At 42.8% G+C, this 15,001-nt stretch overlaps 2 protein-coding genes across 2 annotated transcripts; both read left to right on the top strand.

Annotated features, from left to right (window-relative positions):
• The first annotated feature begins 3,715 nt into the window (after window positions 1-3,715).
• On the top strand, window positions 3,716-5,008 carry LOC104127742 (interleukin-8). Its single transcript, XM_035895954.1, has 3 exons — window positions 3,716-3,779; window positions 3,965-4,100; window positions 4,921-5,008. Exons 1-3 carry the CDS (start codon window positions 3,716-3,718, stop codon window positions 5,006-5,008), a joined length of 288 nt encoding a protein of 95 aa, XP_035751847.1.
• A 4,180-nt stretch (window positions 5,009-9,188) lies between these two features.
• Window positions 9,189-12,018, top strand: LOC104127745 (interleukin-8). The gene is made up of 4 exons (XM_009640442.1): window positions 9,189-9,252; window positions 10,027-10,165; window positions 11,246-11,329; window positions 11,943-12,018. Exons 1-4 carry the CDS (start codon window positions 9,189-9,191, stop codon window positions 12,016-12,018), a joined length of 363 nt encoding a protein of 120 aa, XP_009638737.1.
• Window positions 12,019-15,001: the final 2,983 nt, after the last annotated feature.

Here is a 15,001-nt window from a genome sequence, read left to right as displayed (position 1 = left end):
TAATATTCTTTAAAAAAAAAAACCAGCAGGAGTTGTCACATTCACTGACTCAGCTTCTCAGCTATTTCTACATGATCTTTTACATGTTGGGATCTAAAATTCCAGGCACGAGGCAGGATTTCTAAAGATATCAGTGAGCAATCATTGAGGGAGATGAGGACAGAGCCACACAAGGGCTTTCCAGGGGCAAGAAATCCCCCACTGCTCATGGGAGCATAAGGAAATGTAAAGTTCCAGGTCACTCACAAGTCAGGCAGAGCTGTGGAGAAGTGTACAGAAAATGATCTGAGAAACTCCAATTTTTTCACTCGGGGACCTCAAGCTCTCTCTTACCCTTATGCCTTGCCATAGCATAACGGATGCGGAAGCCTCGATTACTGAAATGATCAAATTTTATGCCTGTGGTAGCACCTACAGATTGATTTGAACTAATTCTAGCAAGTGCCAGTTTGCCTTGTGACTTGGACAAGGACTTCTGTACCACACAGCAACGTCAGGTCGGACGCAGGCTAGTCTGGATTCCTGCCTCTCATATGTCGCTGGTAAGCCCATCATTTCTCAGAAACCTTAGCACTTGGTAGGTGTTAAGACACTCATGCCAAGAAAACCGAAGCTTCTCAATAACTGTATTTATGACCCTTATGACAAAAGAAGCGTTTATTCAGCTGGAGGCTACCAGATACTGTTTACGATCCTCCTATTTAAGGCTTAGGAATTATTCTCTTCAGTCAGAGACTGTACGTGTTAGACATTCAGCAGCTTTTAGTTCACCTGCCTCATGTCTCCAAACCTAGGTCCTGGTAAATAAAGTGAAACATCAGCTCCTCTCTTTCACCCAAATCACAAGAGTTTACAATAAAACATGTGATCTTTTAATTTATGTTTCATCTTTTCTGACTTCTCTATGTAACCACAAAAGGAATTTTTTCTTTGCTGACTGTGGGTTCATTGCACGCCAAGTCTTCTGCTCACTGCCTCTTAAACTACATGTCAAAACACGGGCTCCAGAACTCTACTCAACTGTTCCCGTTGCTCCATATGAAGATTTGTTATACTGTATTCATTATGTCATGCACAACAGATGTAAGATGCCTAAGCCCTTTCGTTATATTTGACTGCTAATGTACAAGAGCCACGAACATCTTATCTGTCTGGATGAAGGAAGCTTCCTTAAAACACCACGGGCAGTAGGTTTTATGCAAAGAAGACCAAGAATAACACCTTCACTGCATATACAGTACAGAAGCAATGTTTTTATCTTTGAGTTAATGAAAATCATTAATGAAATTAAAGACAAAGAACAGTTTCTGGGGTTTATTTGGTGTTGGGGTTTAACCCGGCAGGCAGCTGCACGCCACGCAGCCGCTCGCTCACTCCCCCCCTGCCCCGAGTGGGATGGGGGAGAGAACTGGGAAAAAAGTAAAACCCGTGGGTGGAAATAAAGACAGTTTAATAAAACAGCAGAGGAGAAGAATAACAATAATAATAACGGTAAGAGATTATGCAGCATATACAAAACAATTGACACACAATGCAACTGCTCACCACCCGCTGAGCGATGCCCAGCCCGTCCTGAGCAGCGGCCGCTCTCCCCAGGCCAGCTCCCCCCGAGCATGACCTCATACGGTCTGGAACCCCCCTTTGGGCAGTTGGGGTCGGCTGTCCCGGCTGTGTCCCCTCCCAGCTTCTCGTACACCTGGCAGAGCAGGGGAAGCTGAAAAAGTCCTTGACCAGAGTAAGCTCTACTTAGCAACAACTAAACTATTGGTGAGTTATCAACATTCTTCTCATACGAAATCAGAAACACAGCGCTATGCCAGATACTAAGAGAAAAATTAACTCCATCCCTGCCAAAACCAGGACATTTGGAAAAGAGGTCTACGCTCCTCAGGCAGTGCAATCTATACTTCCATTTTCTCCTTGTATGCAGACCAGAAGACATTTCCATTGATACGCTAATTTGCATTTCTGTAAACAGTTGGCTGTGCACGGGAATAGTGTGTTAGGGGGAAATAAAAAGTCCAGAGATAGGAATGAACAACCCAGTCTATACTGCTGTCAGGCAACAGGACAACATTGTGAAAAAAGAGATCCCTTGGAGATATGATAAAGGTCTACAGAACTATGAAGGAGATGGAAATCAGGGATAAGGATCAATATCTAACTCTCGTTTTCCCATAAAAGAATCAGGAGGCATCAAATGAAACCAGGCTCAGAGTGGGAGACTAACAGGGATAAGTCTCAAACGCACTCAATCTTTGCTTACACGCTCCTACACATCTGCTGCTGGCCGTGAATTACAGATGGGCTGTAATTAAGTGCTTATGTGCTCACGTTAGCTAATTCGGCTACGTTCACTGCAAGGTCAGCATGTACAGGAAAAACAGGTGCTTAATTCCACATCTACACATCTTATTAGGCTACTGTTCAGGACACATCCTCTATGACTATTTATAAACTTAATTGCCTAAAACTACACACACGGCTATGTACGATAACATTAAGTGAATTTCAGTCTGGCATACATAGCCCTCCGTGTCCTTCATGGTGAGTCAGAGAACGATAAACCTGTATTCGTTCATAGCTGGTCCTATGCTTCGCTCCTTTGACTGTCCCATTACCTGGCAGAAGAACAATAACACTTGTGTTTTAATATTATTTTCTATTGTTAATAAGAATGGTTGTACATCTCTATCTGAATAATCCTCCTTCATGATCCCATCTTCACTTTTCCTTTAATTTTATTGCAATCAGAAGAAATCTTCTCTTTACAGAGTAAAATTCAAATTTGCAAAAGTGCCTCAATTTATTTCAGAAGCAGAATCCTGCAGCAGCTTTTAGAATTTTCCTCTGCCCAAAATTAAACGGGGCAAACAGTTAAGAAGTTTTGGCTTCAGAAGAAGCAGTCATCCTCAAAAAAAATCCACCTGATTAGGCAAAGCAATTCATCATCTCATAATAATATATTCCATATGTTCTCAATAGTATGATAAAGTCAGTCCGGACTCTGTTGGTTATTTCGGTGATGCTAGGTTTTAATGTATCTAAAAGTACTGTAGGTATTTCTGCAGAAGTTATCTCAGCAGATTAAGAAAGATTTTTTCAAATGCAATTGCACGTAAGGACAAGGGGAGCTCATTAAAATCCAGTTGTAGTACCTATAATTTCTACAAAGTATTAGGTCCTACTTCTATCATGTCTTAAAATGAAAAATAAAAAAATCAAAGCCCAAAGACACACAGATGGAAAAACACAGATCAAATGCCTTCCACCAGTAGTGGACATCTACACAAGAGTAACATGATAATAACAGCAAAAGTGCAAAGGTACAGAAGAGAACAATCACAAGACACAGAGTATTACCAAACCCTGATAGAGTCCACAAAGGTAAGTACCGGGCAATGTTGTACATCGTCTGTGGTTTTATATTTCTTTAATTAACAAAGTGTCTTCTGTTAAAGAAAAGCAATTTAGTGGTCATGTAGGACAAAGGGCTTGCCCAGTCACATGTGACTCATTTCACAGCAGCATCTTACAGGTTCGGAGTTTCCCTTGGGTGACCCACCCGTGATGCGGGAGCGCACAGGGGAGGCCGAGGCAGTATATAAAGACGGCAGCTCCCAGAGCCCAGGCGCCGGCCACCCTCGGGGCTACAGGAGCTCACCTCGCCGCAGAACCAGACCCAGGCGACACAGGGAAGAAACGCTCTTGCATCATGATGGGCAAGGCTGTGGCTGTTGTCCTGACCCTTCTCCTGATCTCAGCGGTTGGAACAAAAGGTAAAGAAATCCTTCCTAAAGCTCTTCTAACTAATTGCTAGCATGAATGCTGACAGGGCAGCTCCTATGCTGTCTTAAAAGTACAGCAAATAACTATTCTCATACCGTAAGCAAAAGGAACACGTTGTGCTTCCTGTGGAAACTGTGAAACAGTCCATCTTTTTTTTCTTCTGCTTGTTCTATAGGTAAGGCCCTGCCACGCTCAGCGATTGAACTCCGGTGCCAGTGCATAGGCACCCATTCCAAGTTCATCCATCCCAAGTTCATCCATAACGTGAACCTCATCCCCAGTGGACCTCACTGCAAGAACGTTGAAGTCATGTAAGTGCTTTTGCAAAATCCTCCCGATTACTCAACGAGAAGGAAACAGATTTTACACTAGGGATGATGTAAGTGTTCTCTGAAAGGTGCAACAAGCCAGCAGGCACGGCTCCTCACATTGCAGAACAGCAACGCTCGTTGCTCTTACAAACAACATGCTACGTGTTATGTGTTGCATGTTGGTTCTGCCAATCTCTACTTTTTAAATACCCCATTCAACATTTCAACCTAAACCCACCGTCATTACGCAGCAAATAACTTTCTAAAACTCTGAATTCCACCAGCATGTGAGAGGAGAATTAAACTCACGGAGCCATGCAGAGCAAGTGATCAAAACATGAATTTTAACGGCTAAGTCAAAAATATGATCACACTTCTATTTAAGTCAATGAAAAAACTACCATTAGCCTAGAAATCATATAATCTGGTCACAATAGCAGAACTCTTACTGTAACAGAATTCCTACGGAACAGGCAGTTTGTTCAAAAACAGTACAGTTTTTGAATCAAGATGGAAAGATTTAGCCCTTTGGCTGAACACCACCATAAATGCAAAGCAAGCTGGAGAAAAAAAAAAGAAGCAATTTTGAAAAGAGTGAGAGTCCTGCAAATGATTTAATGCGTTCAAACAGATATGAGCAGATACGAAACCATTTGAAGAAAAGCCCCAAAATTTACGTTAGGCTACAGCCTCAACTGATAGAGCGCAAAGTAAAGGAGAACCTGTAACTGTACACCTGGAATGATGTCATGAGAGAAAAGGGAAATTGCCTTGGAATTCACTAAGTAGACCTTTTTCCTTCTTCTTTCCTCTGTTGCAGAGCTACCCTGTCAGATGGCAGAGAAGTGTGCCTGGAGCCCACCGCTCCCTGGGTGAAGCTGATCATCAAGGCAATTCTGGACAAGTGAGTCATTGGGTCTCAAGGAGCATGGCTTATCAAAGGACTGCATTTGAAATGAGCTAGCAAACATCTACTGCGTAAAGCGTTCAAAAATTCCGTCTCCTCAGGCAGTTACTATCGCCTGTGTTCACTAACTGGGACAAACGCTGTGATTGCTTTGCACTTTAATTACATCATTAGGTTCAATCCCCTACCGTGCCACACACCCCATGTGACTGTTAGCTCCATCTCTCGTAAGGCACAGGCATATGGGAAACCTGCAGCTCAAGTGCTCAGGAAATCCAGGCATCAACCGACTGGTTTTCTCTTGCTTGCCATGGTAGAAAGCAACGATCGTTTCTTCAAAACTAATGGCATTTAGATGAGCGGGGGGTGGGGGGCAGAATCAGGCCCAAGAGGTGTGAAGTGAAGCATCAACCTGTGGAAGCCCACAGTTACTGCGTACTTGTGAAAAGGTCACAACGTACCCGTGTCCCTTAGGTTCGGTAACAGCTTTTAAGGGGCTTGGACGCAGAAGTGCCAACCCTTAGTGGTGGATTTCATCTGATTCCAGCAAGCGATACCTGTTCCATGGACAAGCTCTAATGGTCTCCTTTTCCATTTTCTTTCTTTCTAGGGCAAACGCCAAACCTGAGACGGTGTCCTAAGATGAAGAAGAAAAATGTCCTAACTCTTCCGAGAAGACAAAATTGGGAGAGACGCTCATCCAGCTTCTGGCAGCTAACCTCCTCCTGCCTCCTACATTCACACTTCTAACAGCACCTAGAGAGTATGGATTCCCCGTTTTTGTAGTTAGCTGACAACAGTACTTGAAGTCTTTCAAAGAGGTCTTATTATGTAGGAGAAAAACCACTGACACCAGAAAAAGCTGGCAGGAAAAATGGCTTGTGAGAGGAGATGGAGACGATTCTGGAGTCATTTTTGCTAAACACAGCCGGATCAGTGCAGTGCTGGATCTCAGCAGAGCTTTCACTAAATGACACCTTCCCTTTTTGCTAACTCTTTAGGAAAAGACCAGCGGCTCCTCCTCTCCAGGAAAGCAGGGATAGGTAGCATCAACTGTACCTAGGTCACTGCCTCTCAGAGTGGGCTACTGACTGGCAGAGGGGAGCTTGCAAAATCAGGAAGCCAAAATTCTGAGACATCAGGTTTTGTGACATCATTTTTAAGATAATTATTTATTGTGAATTAGTGTTGTGAAAGTACAAACATATACTTTAATGCCATCTTTTGGTTAGAAAAAAGCACTTTGTTTATTTACATATTTATTTTTATTTATTTACTATTGCATAAGAATGTAGTTGGCCTTCCGTCTTTTATTTATTTATTTATTTATTTATTTATTTAAAATATTTATATTTATGTACCTAATAAATGCTCGTTGAAATGTTTTCACTTCAATATTGTGTGTTACCAATTTCCTCATTGAAATACAGAACTGAAAAAGAGGATGCGTTTTCTTTCATTTTGTATCACGGCAATGGGTTCTCCAAAGGGCGAGCGGTGGCTGGGTTGTAGGGGGCAGCTAATTACAACAGCAAATTCTCGCCTCTGGCGAGTGCAGATGGTATCCAGTAGGAGGAATTATAAAAATCATCTACTTAGTTCGTCTTTTCTTGCCAGACTCAGTATTTTCAGAGGTCTGGGTGATAAATGTCACTGATAGAAAGCAACGCACAAATAACGGATAGTCACGGCAATTCCGAGGCCATAGCAGACAGCACATCAGCTGAGAATCTGACACTGAGAAAGGTTTTTCATTAACTCCAATAAGCAGGGAAACTGATAAACATTAAGGAAGTCACTGAGCATCCTCCCTAATTCCAGTGAGGAGGGAGGACTACATCAGGAGAAACCCTAAGAAATAGAGCTCCGATTCTATGGCCACACATCCGCCTGTGACACAGCGATATACAGAGAAATGGCTGGAATACGAGCAGCAAACACTGGAGAAAATTGGAAAGTTGAGCAAGTGTTTTGATATTTGTTTTTCTTTGGTCTTTTCCAACAGGGAGCCGCTCTGTATTCTGCACAAACAGCTCATGTTTGCTCATGGTGCAAGATAAAAAGGGAGTTTCTGGTACTGTTTGAGCAAGCTCTTGTGCAAGATGACCACTATTCCAACCACACCTTGCTTCCCATCCCCATCTCTGCCCCTGTCCCACAGCACTGCATTACACAGCCTGCTAGACCTCATCCTCAGAACGCAAAGGAGATAAAGCTTCTCACGGGGACAGGTTCTGTTCAGACTTGTCTTACAACGCTAAGCCTTCCTGTTTTCTGAGTGATTTTTACAAGCTGCCTTCCTTCAGAAATCTAGCTTGGAGGTAAGGATGTCAGAAATACCAGCCAAGAATGCGGAGAGGTGGGGAAGAACCACATTATATGCATGCCCATGAAAGTATGTGTGTATCCTAAAGGACTGGCACCACTTTTAGTGCTATACAGATACTTACAGTAAGCATGTAACCTTTGTCACTAGCCAAATCCCAGTCAAGTTACTGGGAGCTGAATCACGGCCAAGGAAGGGCTCTTCTCATAAATTCTTCTTTCCAAAATGCCAGCAATGGCTGCGCTCCCAGGACCCCAGGCAGGGCATCTGCCCAGCGGCCGAACCAGATCCCTTCCTTCTGCATAGGTTATTGCTCATCGGTGAGCCGTGATTCAGAGGTTGGCTAGAAATGATAAAGTACTGCATTTCTGCTCTGTGTGCACTCACAAGATACCTTTCTTAGGAACACAACAACAACCCTCACACTTCCAAAACTGTGTTTCAGTGCTCTCAGAGGCTGCTAAGAGAAGTGCTGCAGCTCCTCTGGCTTGATGACTACCTTTCTCAAACGTGGGTTGTTTCTGCTTTGCTAATACTGGCTCTCCAAAGCTGGACTCAGACTCTATCAAATTACTGACTCTCCTGGCAAAATATTTTTACGTTGAGACACTTAACAATTAAACCAGTTATGAACCGGTTAACAACCTTAGTAACATATCCAAAGCGTTGTTCTGCTCCCCAGCGAGCAAAAGCCAGACACTATCTATGTCCAGGATAAAATGCCGTCTCCCCTACATATAATACCAAGGCTCTCATTTCACAGGCTCCTTTCTTTTCAAAACCCAATTGCTTTCTTAATTTTGGAAAGCACTGAAGTTCACAGGGACAACGTATTTGATCAAACCACAATTCAGTCCAGTTTCTTTCCTTGAGACCACCTTTTTAACTAAATGACTAAACCATGCACAGTCTAGAAACGGATTCCTGAGGAATACTGGAGAGATTTCGCTTCTGACATGCGTTTATCTTCTGTTTTAAACACCTGTAAATATCCTAGATGCATGAGGTTAGAAAGGAAAACAAGTAGCTTCCTAAGTGCTTATTTTCATCGGGTGTTATTACAACCCTTATTGTCAGATGCTTTCTCTTTTCATATTCTGAACAAATGAAATGTTCAGAAGAGCTTAAGCGACTTAGGTGACAATGCCCCACTCGCTTTAAGCTCAGCATTTCCTGTTCAATGGCCAGATAAGCTTTTCAGTACAGAATTAAGCATCTAAATCCCTTTAACCAAACGGAAAATGACAAAATCCTTCCAGAGCAAAATAGAGACTAGTTACATCTTGCCTTCATAAGACACTAGCTACGGAACTTCATTAGAGTCACACTAAAATGTAGTCCATAAGACTGGGATGAAAAGTTTCTGTAATTAAGTTGAGTAAAAGCTTTTGCACAGGGCATTTAAATTCAATGCAAAGAGCTGAACAGGATTTCTGCAGGGGGAAAAAAGTCTCTTTATTTTGCCTTGGGGGGATGCCTGGTAGTGCTCTATTGATCTCCAAGTGCAAGCTCAGCATTGTTGCCTAAAACTAATATCCCGTGAAGATATTTCTGTTTGCACTGCAGACAGAAAGTGATGGGTAATAATCACTATTTAAAGAAATAATTTAAATTGTAGAGCAGCAGAAGTAAGTTAGGGAATTCTGAAGTGCCACTGAACTGCCTGTGCAGAGATTGGGGGTTCTTGTGCAACGCTCTCGGGCATTAGGAAACCTGCGTGTACAGAACCCCCACGCTGTGCTGGAGCGCACTTGTTCTGCACTTGGGCTGCTGGAACGCACCTTGCCGATATAAAACCTGGTGTGAAACAGAACTGGAGCAGGACGTCTGTCACGAAGAAAACCTCTGCACAGCAATGGATCGCAAATCTGTTGCTGTTGCTTTGGTTCTCTGTCTGGTCTTAGCAGTGGGGTCAGAAGGTAAGGAAAAGATTTCTTAAAACTCACATAACCAATGAATAAATAGACACATGCAAATGCAAGTGGGCTTATGCTATGTTAATGTTGACTTTTGGCAAGAGATGTGCATCTTCAACAAATTGCCATTCAGAAATAAAAAGTTATCATTTGTATTTGCACCTGTTAGGATGCTGTGGCCATTTCCAGGGGCAAAATATGCTTTTGTCAGGAAATTAGTTTATCCCTATGCCGTAATATTTGCCTAACCCTAGATTTTAAGAAATGTTTGAAATGCGACAGGACATGTCCACACATCTCTTTTCCAAATGACAACTTTCTCCTATTTGTACTTTTATTCTTGGTAGGCAGGTTGATGATCGTGCTTCCTCAAAGCAAGAATTGTGCAATTTGCAGAAGAGAATAAAGAATATGAGCAGATGATCGTGGCAGAAACTAGTAAACAATATATGGACGTAGTTAATGACGTTAACCTACTTTGTTCAAGTGATGCAATTTAGGTGCAGAATCTGGCCGGGCACAAACGCGCTCTGAAAACCCGTAAGTATTTTCACTTAGAGATACAAGTTTAACTTTAAATGCTTCTGCATACCAACAGCTCTGAAAATGTAACTGCCGCTGTTGTGCAGATGCAGTTGATTTTATCTCAAAGCCTTCAGGAAATCAGAGTGTCTCAGTAACAAGAATAAGGCTGACAGAAGGGAATACTCTTTGCTTCCTAGGAGCAAATCATGAGGTTGTTCATCTACCTAGGCATAACTTATTTTTGTTCTACAGGTAAGGCCCTGGTGAAGACAGAGGACAAAGGCTTCCGATGCCTGTGCATAAGCACCCATTCCAAGTTCATCCCTCCCAAGGCTATTCGGAATGTGAGATTTAGCCAAAGAGGACCTCACTGCAAGAATGTGGAAATTATGTGAGCACTTTTGCAAAATAGCTTCTTGCTTTCAATAGGAGGAACTGACTTGGCATTTCACACCCTATTTCTTATTTACTTTGGGTGGAATTACATATCCCTGGCAAAGCCTCAGAGACACTAAGCACCAGGTATTAGGCCTTCTGTCCGAAGGAACAAGCTGATTTCCTGCCAAGGTCACAAGCCCCTTCCAGACAGTGTTGTAAAAGTCTCTCTATGCTAACATCTTATTTATGGCCAACATCAGGGGAGAGAATCGGAGCCCCTTAACACATTCAGGGCATGATTAATAATTTAGACAATGACGAATCAAAGATACAATCTTGATCCCACTGACATGAATTCAAACAATTTCCACTAACTTGGTCTGCATGTGGCAGAGTTTGAAACGCCACGAGTCACTCCCTACGTCAGAATTCCATATTGAGCATTTTCCTACGCAAGGAGTGTGGAACTTAAATTGTAAAATCCACATGAGTACAAAATAAAAGATAGGGTAAGCTTCATTTAAAATCACATCAGGAGCAGTTCAGATGAATTGGATCACTGCATTCATGTAAACAGAAGGGACCTTGGGGGTTTTATGCTTTCACTATGGTTTCACAGGCAAATAATACTCGTACGATCATACCCTCTGTGCAGCATTGCGTGTCATCCAGTTCCACCTCACTAGTAATTGGTAATTTCAGATAGCTTTGATTAAAGAAAAAAAAAAAAAGTTTCCAAGATTATTAAGTTCCTGAAAATCTGATGAACTATGACCAGATAGAGAACAGAAACCAGAAAAAAAAATTCATTGGGCTCCATTAAATGGATTGCATCAGAAGCACCTATATTGACATGATTCATCAAAAACCCCCACAAACTTAAACGCCCAAGTATAGAAAAAGTATAGGAAAATCATTTTTCCCTAGTTCTCTCAGAAGTGCTAGCCAGAAAACATCAAACAAGTTTCATAAACAAAAGTTTGTACTATGTCCTCCAGTTACTCAATTGACAAACAGCTAAGAGAAATTCCAGAACGTGAGGAGAGCGGGAGGGATCCACCCAGCCTGAACTTCTTTGTTTCTTCCTTGGCAGAGCTACGCTGAAGGATGGCAGACGAGTGTGTTTGGAAGCCACTGCTCCCTGGGTCGGGCTCGCTGTAAAGGCTATTTTGGCCAGGTAAATTGTTTTCTTTGCTAAAACAGCTTCAGTTGAAAGCTATTTTTAGCAGACATTTTAACTTCTTGTCAGGAAAATGTTCACACTCTTCAGGCATTAGTAATTCTTTCCAACAGTTCTCTCTAAATCTGTATCTCTAAATGTCTGAGGATTAAAATAATGTCCTAGCTTTGATACCACCTGTGTGTTAAGCCACCCATAAGGCCACAGGTAGGATGCACCTGAACATCCGCCGAGACACAGCACAATCTGGGTGCGTGTGTGACACTTCCAAGTGTCTTCAAGCTCTAAAGGACTTCCTTCCTCGTTCTGGGCATAATTCCGATGTACAGCTGGCATTTCTAAGCTTATTAGCTTTCACTGCTGTAAACATGAACATCGGGTCCCTGCTTCGCACAATTTGGACACAGGCATATGGCAGTCCTTTCTGCTGGAGCAGGATTTGCGTAAACACAGGATTTGTTTGTCTTTGCACGCATGTCAGTTGGTTGGTACAGTAAAAATAGGGCATTAACGACGTGTGAGCACCTCTTGCTCTCCCTGTAGCTTGTATTAATGGTAACTGTTTCATTAATAAATTTCTGAATTTACTTTATACTTCATCTAATTACAGGGCCCGAAACAATACTGAGTCACCAATCAAAGAAAAGTCAAGGAAAAACATACCTCGGAGTTTTTCAAGGATATGAAATGAGGGGAAACACTTGCTGTTGAGAATGTCAAGGAGCAGACCCCCTCTTCTGCTACGTTACTGCGTTTGATCCCCACCCCGAGTCGGTTGCTGATTCTACTCATTTCCTTTGCTGTGTCTATCTCTAAAACTGTATCTGTGATGGAGCAAGGTGTTCAAGCTTAACGAATGTGTTTCAGTGCTGTAAGGACAAGAATAAACAAGTGGAAATCAGTTACCCTTAAATGGCCTTACTTAAAGTGAAAAGGATACAATTAGTAAACACATGAATAAACTTAGCAGAAGGAAGAGTCTGTGTAGCTTTGAAGGAAGTCTTCTTTCATGCACTTGTTACGGTTCTTTGAAGGTCCCCAGGTATAGTCAAGCTGTCTTTCCGAAATCCTTTCACAACCCTCACCAAACATTAGAAGTAATGAGGCTAAGAAAGAAGGCTTGGAAATGGATACGAAACAGGTGAATACGCAGAAATGAAGGACAGAATGAAAAGATCAGCTTTTTTTGGTAAAGGGACATCACCCGTGGATTCCTACACCTGCTTGTGTGGGGTCCTATTTGGTTTGGCATATCCACAGGTGGTCTGGGAAGGTCATTTGCTATGAGCTGAAGGACTCTGATGATACTAAATGAAGAGTAGTAAAGACTAGGCTCAACTGTAAGGAACTGCAGAAGGACCTTAGGACACTCATTGATTAGGCAATAAACTACCAGGGGAAATTCACTGCAGGAAGTAGCCAGAGTGATTGACAGAAAAATATTACAAAGCTCATATAAAAATGAGGCATTCTAGGCTGACCGTTAGCACGTAGGAGAGAGATCTTGGGATTATGCTAAGTCGCACGATAGGAATATCAGATCCGGGCTCAGCAGTGAAAAAACTTCAGAACCAAACAAAAAAACCCCCAGACACCCAACCCATCCAAACATAATGCTAGGATTTACTAGGGCGTCAGTAAGAACTAACTAGTCAAATGTGTTATGCCACTGTGTAGCTGGAGATTCACCCACATGCAGAGCACTGTGCAGCCCCTGGCTCTCGTCCTCAAGAAGACCAAGCAGAGTTGGGTAATGCAACAAAGATGAACAGATGCTCCATACAAGAAGTGACGAAGCAAACCAGATCTCTTCCTTTCAAAAGTGAGATACCTCTGGGTGGCCATGAGAGAACTGAATTCACACCTTTTTCTCCATGAAAGAACCACCTTTGGGAAAGTAGCAGAGATCCTCCACCAGCCGCTCCTGACGGCTGGAGCCATGTGTTCTACAAAGACCAAAGATTACTTCATTTTTCATGAGTACCCAGAAAAGAATTTTTTGGTGGCATATCTTAAGAATGATCTATGAGACATGCCGCTCACTGGAATGGGGAATGCTGATTAAACTGTGACTGACTGAGGGAAATGAAGAGTGTTCCGAAGCGACTTCAGCCAAACAGTGTCTGACTGGGTGTACCCACAGCACAGCTGCAAGCAAGTAGGCATGGACTGACACCTGAACTACCTGCTGCGAGGTGCTGTGCTGTGTCTCAGCAGCAGCTCTAAGTCACTGCCAGCCTCGGGGCAGCCTCATGACTGTGCGTTAATGGCTTCCAGAAGGGAGCAGCTAAAATTAGAGATACTAAATTACCCGGGTAATTTCTGAAGGGCTATTTATTGTGCTGTAGTTTTCACTTATAGCTAGGAAGATGCAGGCAGAGACGCACGAATGTACCTATATACAGCCCATATTGTTTACAAGCCACAATTCTGAAGAAAAGTACACATCATCTATTTTAATATAACGGGAAATATTTTGCAATTTTTCTTCTCACATGTTAGTTCTACCTGATACTACAATAGACCACATATTTTCCTTTGCGCAAGGAATTTGCAGCTTACCTATTTATTATGTTAGATTGTTGCTGCTCAAGGGTCCAGGAGACTATTTGTAAGATTAATTACCAGTTTAATGTGTGAATTCCCATTCCATTCACGGTTAATTTCTTTCTACAATCAAAAAGGGTGTTCAGGATGTTTTGTCTTAATGGTTTGCTACACGGCGTTTATGCCTGGCAATATAAATCTAGTTTCTGAGGACAGAGAGCGCCAAAGTGCAGATTCTAGCAGCAGTCACCAGACCAGAGATATCTGGTCAGAGCAAAGGAGGACTGCAGGCAAAAATATCACGACCGCCCTGTGGAGTTTGATCTTCCGAGCCCCAGGGTGGGAGAGCTTGGGGAATAGCTGCAGGCTAGACAGAATATCAGACTGCAACCAGACCTGTGGGAAACTCTGAGGACAGTCTCGTTCTTGATAGGGACCGGCCCCCACCAGAGCAACTCGGGATTCAAATCCAAATTTGTAAGCTGAGTAAATGCATCGGCTGTTCCTGCCCCCCCCAAGTTTTGGCAACCAGTGAGATATGACCTATCCAGTGGCTTGAGATCCAATGGATCAGCAAGTTTATATATAACGTCTTTTAGGCAAAACAGATCTCATTTATAATACTGAAGGGTGTATTTTTACTCAAGATTCAGATGTTGATACTTCCGTGCTTCTTTCATGGGCAGGCTCTCTACCTACATTCACCGAGGCGCTACAGAGAAGCTCTCCATCTCTATGCACGCCCCGCCGCCACTGCGCTGCCGGAAGGCGCTGAGGCTAACATCTGCCAAGCTGCACGGCTGTCATGTAAGCAGACAGCAAGACGACAGCAAGTGACATTTTAAGAGTCAGGGATGAATGCGTGACATCCGTTATGTCTACTGACCGCTTCTAATTTAATCAAAAGTTCCTGGCACGAACTTCTTAAAACTTGCCACATGTTTCCTCCCTCCACTTCCATCTTATTTCCACAGTCACAAAACACTTCCTGCCCAACTCATGAAAGGGAAATGCAACTAAAGCAATGAAGGCAGCCCTCACAGAGCCGGTAAAACCCCAGCTGCTGGCCCCTAGCAGTTCTCTAGTTGGACTTAGTATCTCCTCTGTTAATACTAGGTAGAT

This window comes from Egretta garzetta, unplaced genomic scaffold, assembly GCF_000687185.1.
Source record: "Egretta garzetta isolate BGI_Z169 unplaced genomic scaffold, ASM68718v1 scaffold586, whole genome shotgun sequence".
NCBI classification, from domain to species: Eukaryota; Metazoa; Chordata; class Aves; order Pelecaniformes; family Ardeidae; genus Egretta; species Egretta garzetta.
The sequence above is the reverse complement of the archived record's forward strand: the minus strand, read 5'-3'. Positions and strand labels throughout refer to the sequence as shown.

What these genes read in the sequence shown, in the direction of transcription:
- LOC104127742 (XM_035895954.1), top strand. Translation starts at nt 3,716, where the DNA reads ATGATGGGCAAGGCTGTGGCTGTTGTCCTGACCCTTCTCCTGATCTCA. An exon ending in CTCAGCGGTTGGAACAAAAG is followed by an intron (nt 3,780 to 3,964) that starts GTAAAGAAATCC and finishes CTTGTTCTATAG; the next exon opens with GTAAGGCCCTGCCACGCTCA. An exon ending in TGCAAGAACGTTGAAGTCAT is followed by an intron (nt 4,101 to 4,920) that starts GTAAGTGCTTTT and finishes CCTCTGTTGCAG; the next exon opens with AGCTACCCTGTCAGATGGCA.
- LOC104127745 (XM_009640442.1), top strand. Translation starts at nt 9,189, where the DNA reads ATGGATCGCAAATCTGTTGCTGTTGCTTTGGTTCTCTGTCTGGTCTTA. An exon ending in TGCAAGAATGTGGAAATTAT is followed by an intron (nt 10,166 to 11,245) that starts GTGAGCACTTTT and finishes CTTCCTTGGCAG; the next exon opens with AGCTACGCTGAAGGATGGCA. An exon ending in GTAAAGGCTATTTTGGCCAG is followed by an intron (nt 11,330 to 11,942) that starts GTAAATTGTTTT and finishes ATCTAATTACAG; the next exon opens with GGCCCGAAACAATACTGAGT.